General features: G+C 45.7%; 1 protein-coding gene across 1 annotated transcript in view; it reads right to left on the bottom strand.

The window, feature by feature from the left end:
• Positions 1–1,374: 1,374 nt before the first annotated feature.
• The window catches only part of slc49a4 (solute carrier family 49 member 4), a 15,180-nt gene continuing 4,936 nt past the window's right edge, over positions 1,375–11,618 (bottom strand). The window contains exons 4-9 of the mRNA XM_019875462.1: positions 10,424–10,569; positions 7,332–7,440; positions 4,193–4,260; positions 2,840–2,967; positions 2,478–2,660; positions 1,375–1,499 (exon numbers count right to left, since the gene is read on the bottom strand). Of these exons, the coding sequence (XP_019731021.1) occupies positions 1,384–1,499; positions 2,478–2,660; positions 2,840–2,967; positions 4,193–4,260; positions 7,332–7,440; positions 10,424–10,569 (750 nt within the window). The 3' untranslated portion in view covers positions 1,375–1,383. The remainder of the gene's footprint in view (positions 1,500–2,477; positions 2,661–2,839; positions 2,968–4,192; positions 4,261–7,331; positions 7,441–10,423; positions 10,570–11,618) is intronic.

Genomic DNA, 11,618 nt, shown 5'->3' with positions numbered 1-11,618 from the left:
GTCGGAATTCTTTGAAGAAAAAGTGCTGTCGTAATCTTCTTCTCCTTTCGGCACGTCCCTTTTCAGGGGTCGCCACAGCGAGTCATTAATTCCCAACCGTTCCTGCAAACCGCCCTATCAACTCGCATGTCCGTCTTGGCAAAAGTTTTACGCCGGATGCCCTTCCTGACGCAACCCTCCCCATTTCTCCGGGCAAGTGACCGGCACCGGGGAACAGTGTACCCACAGGGGAGGGCACTGCTCCCCAGCGGCTGGGTTAAAAAGTGCTGTCGTAATACAAGAAAAAAAAAAACATCACTTCATTGATGTGTTGAATCTCAAGGATCGCTCTGTCCTGTTCCTGCGAAGTCAACCATCACACCCTTGTTATTCATAAAACATTTTTTATTTATTAATAAAAAGAATAAGGTGCCTGGAGAGTTTTCCCACACGGAGCATTCGGGACACGCACAAGCCAAAGGCGACAAGGGAAGACGACGAGCACCACATGAAAGTTTGACAATGGCAAAGGGCAAAGATTGCTGTACAAGATGAACAAACCATAACCTTCCCATTCCCACACTTTGTGCAAACAAACAAACATCCTTAGTCCTTAGAACCCCCCCCCCAACCCCCACTGTTTCATTCCACGCCCTTCGGAGGTTACACAATGAAATTGTCTCGCTGAGTCACTTCACTTTGAAAAAAAAAAAGGGCATTGTTAGCTTAAAACCGCAACAAAAGTGACTTAAATGGCCTTTGAAAGGCCCGGAGACACATCCTTTGAGGCTGGTGAACTGCATGTTCGTGTTAAAATGTGTCAAAAACATAATCGCCACTTACAAAACAAATAAATAAATAAAAGATAAAGTTTGGAAAAGAAGTGAGGTTGGTAGATAAGGTCGAAAGATCAATCAGTCCTTTTATTTTTTTCCCTTTTATCCCTCCTTGCTTGACAGTCATCACGCTTTGGCTGACCCCAAACACACACACACACACACACACACACACACACACACACACACACACACACACACACACACACAAAACAGTATTGTTAGCTTAAAACCACAACAAAAATGAAAAGGAATAACCTTTAAAAGGTCCAAACACGCAGACTATCCCGGAGCTCCACGTGGTCATCTTAAAAGAAGAATCATATTTAGAGCAGAAAGTGTCTCCTTTGGCGGCTGGTGGGCGGCGTCCATTTTGTGCGAGGCCAGTCGTCAAGCATGGTTCAGACAAAATGGCCGCCTGGATTCAGGAAGTGACGTCTTCTGCGTCGGGTAAACGTTGACTGTAAGAGTCTTCGCTGGCAAATCTCGCAACAACATGCCGCCAAAAGTCTCCGCCAAGTTTTGTGCAACAAAAAGGTCCGCTCGTGTCCATTTTTCATCCGTCCCGTTACACCGAGACAAAGACGTCCAGGTAGAGGCGGTCGTACGACTCGCGGAAAAACAGGATGAGCACCAGGCTGAAGATGCACGAGCCCGTCAGACACCAGTTCAGCCACGACAACTCTGTGGACGCGCACAAACACGCACAAAAGCAAAACAAGGTCAAACAGAACATCAGTTGGGACTACTCTTTTTTTTAGGCTTGTGGATAAGATCGGGATGGGTGAAGCTAGGTAGGGAGGCAGGCAGGTAGGGAAAAGGAAAGGAACGGAAAGCTCGTGTGACATGGCGTTGGCGTTTATGTCACGTGACTTGCGCTTGCGTTAGGAGCTTCTGACACACAAAAATGAACATGAACACAAATGATTGATGCCTCTCTCCGAAGGTTTTTGCAGGGAGAATTTCTTTTTTAAAAAGCATCGGAGCGTTCACGGCAGAGCGATCTTTGAAGACCTCGGCAGTCTTTTGGAGGCGGCTGCACGTCGCTCACTTTACACACGCTTGAAAACCTTGTCAAAATAATAAGAACGATGTAAAATAATCTACCGAGGAAGTGCCACAATCATGCCGCGTGCTGAACAGTTCCCGCGTGAGGGGAAGGTATTCGGCAGCACGACACGTTGACTGCCTCGACTTCCTGCCAATCCTCGGGGCTGCTTTGTATTCGTGCCGACACGCTCGGCTAAACGACATGAAATAAGAGGGCGACGGGAGCGAGCAGAAGGGCAGCGAGGTTCGCCGGAGGTTCTGGCCACGTGACTTGAGAGCGGCGAAGCCGAGCGTGACCGTGGCGGTGTTAAGATGGCCGCCGAGGGGAGTTCACGGGAGCAAGGTTGATTGTTTCCAATATGAAGAGCAGTCGGGTGTCGCTCTGGGGATTTTTTTTTTTTTTTTTTATTACAAGTGCCACACTCATCTGCTAGCGGGGAAGGGAAGGACGGAAGGAAGCCAAAAGATGGAGGTGAGGTTGGGTAGCTTGGTCAGTAAGTTGCTAGAGTCGATCAGAAGGGTTGGTAGGTAGGTAACTAAAAAAAAAAAAATTTAAAAAAAAGCAACTCCCAGATGCGGTTGTGTAGTCCTGCCAAGGGTGTCGTTCGTTACCTGTACAGTAAAAGGTGAGGAAGAAGAGGAGCAGGCCGGTGACGAGGTTGCCCAGGAAGGTGACCACGCCGCAGGTGATGCCTTCGGGGACCGGGTACACCGTCTCGATGAAGAGCTCGAAGAAGATGGGCACGCTGCTGTTGATGAAGATGCCCACCAGGATGCACGACGTGTACAAGATGGCTGCCAGATCGCGGGGGGAGGAAAAAAAATAATAAAACGTCACGGACAAGGACTGCTAACGTTAGCTTGTTAGCACGCACGCTAAGGTTGAGCGCTGATTATTTCGCAGCCAACTGGCTGTTCTCGTTCATAAGTGGAGCAAAGACGAGGATGCGGCTTGAGCCGAGTCGGAAGCGTACCCGCGCTGGAGGGGAGGTGCGTGAGCCTGCTGAGGCAGGTGAGCGTGAACCAGGTGGACGACAGCGAGGCCCCGGCCAGCATCAGAACCAGGATCGGTTTCAGCATCCCACGGATGGAGTCCGCAAACCTGCAAACGGGAACAAGGAAGCGGCTCACCGACGCGCCTGCTTGCATGCGTGTGGACTGTATTTTGCTCAGCGCCAGGTGGCCTCCCAAAGAAAAATGATGTTTATAAATGATGACGTTCGTCCTGACGAATAAACGGGAACGACGAGTTTAAAAAAAAATGGATGAGCGGCCCCGCTGCAATTTCTCCCGTCATTGAACAGGCGGCAGCGCTCGTCTTCTCTTCTCGGAGAGCGACTCGTCTCGCTTGTCTTTCGGGGCGCTTCATAGCTCATTAACGGCCGGCTGGCCTCCTCCGGGGGACGCTGGCTGCTGGAGGATTAGATCCCGCGCTCTAACTGCGGAAGAGCAGAGGAGGCGCTCCAGATAATACAAAAAAAAAAAAAAAAAACCTACCGCGAAGAAGCTAATCAAGTGCTAGAACGGCTTTGTCCAATGAGCTCGTGCCGTTTTGCCGCCGCAAGGGACCGCAAGTACCACCAATGGAAAAAGTTCCTCGAACTTTGAGTGTAAATGTTGGCCTGAGTGGGCGGGGCCTCGGCTCGCCTTCCCGACATCACGAGCGGCGCAAGAGAGCTTTTAAGCCGGGGGGCTTCATTTTGGAATCCCGGTTTCTTGGCTGAGAGGATCAGGGCCTGTGTATCGATATCCCAAATTCCGCCAAATCCGTAAGCGGCTTACCGCTAACTGATGGGAGGCGCTCTCAGTTTGACGCGCTCGCCGCTACGCGTGAGGAAAGTTCATTTGTTCTGCGCCGAGCACACTTGATGAACAAGGCACTTCCAAAATGGATCTCGACTGTCCCGTATGAGCGCATCAACGAATCGTTTTTGTTATGGTTTCAATCTAGGGTTCGGATTTCCAACCAGGGCGTCAAACAAGCGTTGTGGTATCAAATTAGGGTTTCAAGCCAGGGTTGAGGTTTCAAAGTCGGCTTTCCTGCGGTCATATTTCGGGAGGACGATTTTCAAGTCAGGATTCAAAGCCTTGTGTCGGGTTCCAAACTAGGGTTAAATGTTCAAATTATGGTTGCAAACTGGAGTTTCAATCGAGGGTTAGGGTTGCAAGTGTTATGGTGTCAAGAGTACGGTTTCGAACCCGGAGAAGGGTTTACAAACAAGGGTTGGGTTTTCTCATAAAGGCTTCAAAAAAGTGCTTGGGGTTGGAATTCAGCTTCCGAGACGGGGTTCGGGTTTGAAACGAGAGTCAGTGGTCCGGCGGCTTACCTGGCCATGGCCACCCCGAAAACACAGCCGCCCACCGTGGACCAGAACCCGATCCAGCCCGCATCCACCTGAGGGGAAGGACGAAAGGAAGACACAGACCGGTCAAAGTATTGCACATGGATGACTGGCACTGAAACTGCAAACTCTAAAAATTCAGCCCTTGAAGCTTGGTAGAGCCACAAAAAAAGCTTTCAAAAAGCCAAGCTCAAAAAGATACAGCAAGTCAGCCCTTTTTGGTCCGTAGAAGCCCACTGATAGTCAAATGTTTTGGAAGATTTAGCCAGCAAAGATAGTTTCACTGAGCAACATGAGATTCGGTAGGCATATTCATCATTGAATTGAATTGAATACAACTTTATTGTCAATCATGAGCAGACCCACAAAAAAAAAGTCTTGAGAAGCCATGCCCAAAAACACACAGGAAGTCGGCCATTTTGCTTTGAAGCGGCAACTAATTTTGGCCACAGCTGAAAACGGATTTCTGATAACCAGTCAACTATGTGGAACTTACATTTCAGTTTTTGTTGTTTTTTTTTTTTGTTTGTTTGTTTGTTTGTTTTTTTGTGTGTGTACTATTGGGGATGCGGATCACACTACGAGCAATTATTGTCGGGACACCTCCCGTTACTTTCTGCAACAATATATCAAGTTTATGAAATATATCCCGCTAGAGTAATAGCGAGGATGCCAAACGGTAATTGCATTCGCCCCGGGCAATGACAAAGCCAATCCCAATATGAGATTCAGACAATCCACTTTGGGGTCCGACTCGCACAAACACGGCAACGACACGCCAAGTGTGCCCAAAAAGAGGGCCAAAACTCCGCCGCTTTCAGCCGCCCCGTCCGCATCTTTTAAGAAGTCAACTCCTTGCTTGGGGAAGGTTGTTGGGCTCGTGCCGGAGAATAATAATAAGGGAAAGGGGATGGGGGGGGGGGGCGCCGCCACCCCGACTGGAGCGGCACCAGTGGCGTTGAAGGCTGTCGTCATGGTTAACGCTGTTTGGGTACAAGCTGTTTGATGTGAGGCGCGCTCGGTGGAACACGTTTGCCGCAGCTTGTGGAGGTAATTACATCCAAGAGGCGCTCAAGGCTCGCGCCTCGCGTCGTCGATATGAACCGCGCGGCGACAGGTTGCTGTCTGCGCCTCGCTCCGGGAAAGCGGCTATAAAATTGATGGTTGGGAAAATGTTTTCAAGGAGACAATGTCAACGGGTGGAGGGGAAAAAAAACAAAAAAAAAAAAAATGGGGATGGGCACTTGACTTTGCTTTGGGTGTTATTCTACGGGGCAGCAAAATTGCTGTTTTAGGGGCTTTTTACGACACACTAAAAGGCACCAAATTTGCAGGAGTGTTTGTAAGCCGCCAAAGTCAAAGTTTCAGGCGACATGACATTTGGTAGCGGTGTCTATCAGACCTACCAAAAAAAAAAAAGTTTCAAGAAGCCATGATTTGAGTAGGCGTGGGAAATCTGCCATTTGAGACGAACCCCTTGAGGGACAGCCGTTACTACTTTTCTCGTGATCGGGTTACAGCAGGCGTTGGTCACAAACAAAACTCAAAATGACTCAGTACATTCATTCTTTTGAAAACTGAGCCCCTGGCAATTTCATTCAGCGACGTGACATTTGGTGGGAATTCGCATCAAGATTAGCTCCACCAAAAAAAAATAAAAAATAAAAAATCTCAGGGAGCCACGCCTGACATTTTGAAGGTGTTATTCGGGCATCATTTTGGTCATTTCGAGGGTCGCTTGAATTCAGCTAAAAAAAAAAAAAAAAAATCAGCAACTGAAGACAGTCTCATAGTTATCATGAGTAAGTGCCACAAAAAAAGAAGAGTCGAGAAGCCGTGCCGACAAAGACACAGAAAGTCGGCCATTTTGTTTTTTTGAGGTGATTTTCTTTTTTTTAAACAGCGTCTGCTCGTCTGATGGCGCAAAATTACCAATTGGTTGAATTTTTACTAACGTGCTTGAGCAGAGCACAGCGGCAAAGCTTGACGGCTCGTCGTAAAACACAAAACTCTAATAACTCAACCCCACGAGGGCAGATCCTAACCAAACATCAATAAATCATTCGCGGTGGGTGGGGGGGGATCTTTCCAGTTGAAAGAGGCAACGTTGAAGAAATGCTTTCCCGCGTGTGAGCGGCCTATCGAAATTTTGGCAAGTGTTGCACAATGGAGCGGAAAAGGCAGTTTGTGTCGCCTCATTGTCATGCGCACGTGCACACGCGCGGCCACACAAAGAGGACGATCTGCGCTTGGCTCGCGAAATTGTCCCTGGGAGGGTTACGGCAAGATGGAAAACGTTACGCGCGACAAGCAGTGACCGAATAGTGCGACAAAAAGCCGCCGGCAGAGAGCCATCCTGAGTTATTTGTATTCATTTCAACTCAAGTGTGTGTGTGTGTGTGTGTGTGTGTGTGTGTTACAGACGCTTATTTTGTGTGGTCTGTTGGATACAAGTTGTAAGCTGATGACAATTGAGATTTGGTTTGACTATTACAAAAATCAAATAATGTCCCCTCCCCACAAAAAAAGTCGCGTTTATTTGAAATAAAGTTTTAATATGGACGATAGGGTTGGATATTTATTTAAAGTTGAACGAGAAAAATATGTTCCATTTTTTTCTTCTTCTCTTTTCATTTTAATGAGAATAAAATTCATTTTGGGGGTGATAAAAGAATGAAATTGTAAAATGATTAAAAAACATTTCTGATAATGAAGTCGTAATGTCCCTCAAAATATAAATGTAATTTTTTTGAATGAAGTTGTAAAATTGAGGAGGGGAAAAAAAAAACGACGGCTAAATGTACATATAGTATGAAGGTAAAGTCATAAATATTACCCAAATAAATTTGTAATCATAAGCATTTATGAGCATACATTTGTAAGGTTATTGAAGCATGACTTTATGAAAATAAAGTCGATGAAGAGGTTGGAAAAAAACTAAATAAAACTACAATCACAAGGCAAAAAGCAACAATCCTTGCTATAACATTTCAAAAATATGACGAGATTTTTCATGTTAATGTTCAACTACAGCTGACCGTCTGAACGGAGCAGACGTATTTCCACAAAGGAGCATCCATCCGTCCTACCCAAACATTGCGTGTGTGCGTGTGCGTGTGCGTACCTGGCTGACATTGGCCGGCGTGAGGATCATGTCAAGGACGCCCGCCCAGCCGGCGATGACTCCAGTGGGCACGGCGTACGCCAGCGCTATCATCAGGAAGCGGAGGTTACTGGAGGAGGACACACAAAAATAATCGGGGCGCTCGGCATCAGGTCACGCGCTTGCTTTTCAACGCCTCTTTGCATTTGAAACACAAGAGGGCAAAGAAGTTCCGCTTCAATGTTGTGTTGCCGTCCTTGGAACAAACATCCCCCCCCCCTCCTTTTATACTTGACTCCAGTTTGAAGATGGCTGCAGCGGAATCGTGGCTCACATCACATCCATAATGAAAGTGCTTCGGCTCTGTCCAAAGAAGACATCAAAGCCAGTCGCCAGTCCCGGTCGGCTGAGGCAAACAGCTCCGGGCAACAACACGTTTGTGCGCTGCAGGGTTGTACACTCACCCCAATTAACAAACGCGCAGACACACAAACACACAATCAACCACTGACACAAGCGTAACACACGCGTCACGGTTTTGGTTTCTCCCGACTAAGCGCCCACACACCCGCCCGTCTCATTGTCACACTGAGATGAACCGCGATCGTGGACTTTCCAGGGAGCAGCGCAAGGCCTCCTAAAGCGCAGCAAATTTCCGACGCAAGACTTCCTCATCTTTGAAATGCTAACTGCTAATGGCCGATTAGCACTGTCCACATGTCCCGACTAGCATCGAGGCTTTCAAGTCGACGTCGGCCGTAGCGCAATGACGCATTGGGAAATTAGTCAAAGCTAAATCGACACGCTAAGCTAACGCCGCATACGGAAGAAAGGAAAGACCGATTCTTTATAATGCTGCAATGTCCACGGTTTAATTTTGGCAGGTTGTCTTCAAACGACCACTGAAAACGGACAATGGTACTCTAAAATGGCCGCTTCGCATCCAAAACAAATTTCGGGCGTAGCTTGTTGAGACTTTTTTTTGTGGGTCAACATATGATGAGACCGCCATATAAAATGAAGTGAAACATCGAATTTTGGACACAATTTCCTCTGGGAATGACCATAAAATGGCCCCTTCAAACTAAAATGGCAGAAAAACATGCATCTTTTTAGACAAGAGATTCTGAAAACTTTTTTTTTTTTTTTTTTTTTAAATGAGTGTTCTATGGCCCCTTTCCACCAAACTGACAGGAGAACCTCGAGAGGCTCCCTTCGTCAACCGCTTGCAGCTGATGGCATCTGCAGAGTTTTAATTACGCGGCCAAACGTCGCCGAAGACAGGGGGCGTAAAGTTATGGTTTCATTTTAATCAAAGACACATCCAGCCCCGAGCTGCGGGATTGATGAGACCACCGCCGTCCCCGTCCCCGCCCCCCACCACCTTCGCTGTAATCACTTCAGCTTTGAACCTTGTCACGGTGATGCATTGATCTCCAACTCGGGTCCGTCAAGGACAAACGGCACTTAGCTGATGACACGTTCCGCCATCACGAGAAGGAGACACGTCCTGGTTTTCTTTAGCTGGCGGCTAACTAGCGTCCGCTTGTCTGCGCTGAAGCGAAGTGATACCGACTTTCTTCTGCGGCGGCGGAGTTTGAAAACTCAGACTCCAAAGCCAGTTACAGTTGGGAACGCAGAATTTGGCAGGTCAGGTTATCATGAGTAGACCCACAAAAAAATAATAAACTATGCCCCAAAAAAAACTGAAGAGTGCACCAATTTTATTTGAACTGAGCTTACTTCAGCTAGGAATCCTTCTGATTATTTTCTTCAAATTCAGTCCCTGAAACTAGTCCTACGGAGCACCATCAAATTTGGTATCAAGTCCTATCATGAGCAGACCTCCTAAAATGTCCGTGCCCCAAAAAGACAAAATATGGAGGTAAACTCGTTGAAACAACGTAGCTTCCGTCTCCATTGGGATTAGGTGCTGCCACATTTGCGAGCCAGAATCCACTCTCGGAGCTCGCCGCTTGGAGGCCTGATGCTGTCTTGCCGAGATAAAAAGCTGCCTGGAAGGCTGCCTATCACCGGCGGCCAAGCCGGATGACCTGGATAACTTGGCCTATCTTTGTCTGAAAAATGAGGATCCACAAGGGTCATTCATCTAAATGCTCCCGAGCCCACTGGGCCCGCAGTGAAGGTATCTCTTCACGGGACGCCGCCGGAGACGCGCTTTGATCCATGGCCGAAACCTCGGGCAATGCCGCTTCCTCGCAAAGTCGCCTCGGCGGAACTCGAGCCCTTGAAACTTTTTTTTCTGCGCGTTGCATGTCGGCTGTGCCTTAAGGATGGACCGACATGCGACCCACATGGAGCGTTATCATAGCGCTGTAATTAATCCGGAGGGGGAGACGGCATGTCTTTGATGAGGACCTCGGCATATGGCGAGGGGCGTCGTTAAACACTCAGTTGAATTCAACAGGCACAAGGCGCTACAGTGATTTACTTTCTGCTTAAGATGTGTGGCAAAAGCACTCGAAACACCTCAAAAAATGAAAATACATAATTTGACAAAAATTTCAAAATAAGAATTAAAAAAACTGCAAAAATATGAGATACTCATTTCAAAATAACAGATATTTTAAAAAGTGTGAGACAAAAAAAAAATCACACAAAGATTAGACCCCAAAAAATGTGTAAAACAGGTAGGTAATCCAAATATAAAAAATAATTCATATACTGTACTGTATAACATGATTCGGAAAAAAAAATACAAATACAAAATCTTTAACAAAAAAATCCATAGACAAAAATACTAAAGGAAAAAGTAACAAATATTGGGGGGAAAAATTCTGGCAAAAAAATATACAAAAAAAAACTGGCATGAAAAATCAAAAAAGACAAAATTTTATATATATATATATATGGCAGATTTGAAAAAAGACAAAATAATTTAAATATTGGGGAAGATATACCTAAGTAATATAAAAATTAGGCAAAAATACAAAAAGATTAAAAAAATACATAAATTCAATTAAAATACAAATGCATTCGCAAAAAAATGTGAACATATTAGAAAGAACACCACACAAATATTATAATACAATACTAAAATATTGGAATGTAATGGAAAATATCACTGTGTGTGAGCGCGTGTACGCGCTCACCTGAGGAGTCTGCAGATGCTGCTCCTGTAGCTGAGCCTTTGGCTCGCGGCGGCCACGCTGGGGGGAAGCGGCGGCCGCGAGGGGAAGTAGAAGAGGACGGCCACAAACAGCGTGGCGATGGCAGCCAACTCTGGAAGGGAAGCAGATGGACGTCAACATTTGCTCGTCTTTTTGGGAGCCAATATCAGATGTTCATTTAAAAAAAAAAAAAAAAAAAAAACGTGGGATAATATATCGATTTTATGTTTGTGGCCAACAATTCCATTTATGGTAATTTATGGGCCCTTTGGTGGCCAAATGTTGCATTTTGTCTTTGAGGATTTCAAAACCGATAGTACAATAGTACAAGAAATATTCGCGGAAAAACACCCAAATATTTAATTTTAAAAAATACATCAATATTTTTTTTAAATAGATGAAATTTTCCAAAGACATGGGACTTTTTGGACCAAAATATGTCAACACAGAAAAAAAAAAAAAATCATCAAAATATTAGCTCAATAAAACATGATCACAATATAGTGTTACGTTGCTGATCTGAGGAAACTCGAAAAATAACCTGCTGTAAGTTTTTGTCAATAATTTTTAGGGTTTTTTTTTTTTTTCTGTTTTGCCCAGCGCATTTATAATGGATGTCAGTTATATGCGACCACCCCGGTCCCTCGCCTTAACCGCTGTAAAGAACGACTAATATGACTGCGGCTGACTGAGGAACGAAGACGTCTCCATATCTATTGGTATGTCTGTATTATACTGCTCCCTGGTGGCCAAAGTGTGCACACCAGAAACAACACAAAGTCCACTTGAATTGACACTTGGCACAAGCTGTTGGAATATCGACACTTTTTAATTAATCATGTCATTATGTGAAGAACAACATTAAAGACAGGCATTTTGTTGTTATTTCCGAGGGTCTGGCGTTTTGTTTTAAGAGACTTTCAACAAGATGTGTTGTGATTATTTTTTGGTGTTTTTGTTTTTCCCCCAAATAGCGAGTCTCCTGAGCCGACCTCCAAAACTTTGAATGAGTGACGTGGAATTTAACTGGAACCAACGTCAGCCTCCATCTTAAGACAGAGCCACATGCTTTTAATTTTCTAAATCATTTAAGCATGACACTCCCAACAATCCAGCTTTTTTCCCCCCAGCTGTATGCACGTGAAGACTCCAAATTGCCTTCGTTTTGTGTCTATGC

Source organism: Hippocampus comes, unplaced genomic scaffold (assembly GCF_001891065.2).
Source record: "Hippocampus comes isolate QL1 unplaced genomic scaffold, H_comes_QL1_v1.1 scaffold321, whole genome shotgun sequence".
Classification (NCBI taxonomy): Eukaryota; Metazoa; Chordata; class Actinopteri; order Syngnathiformes; family Syngnathidae; genus Hippocampus; species Hippocampus comes.
This window is presented reverse-complemented; position numbering and strand designations above follow the sequence as displayed.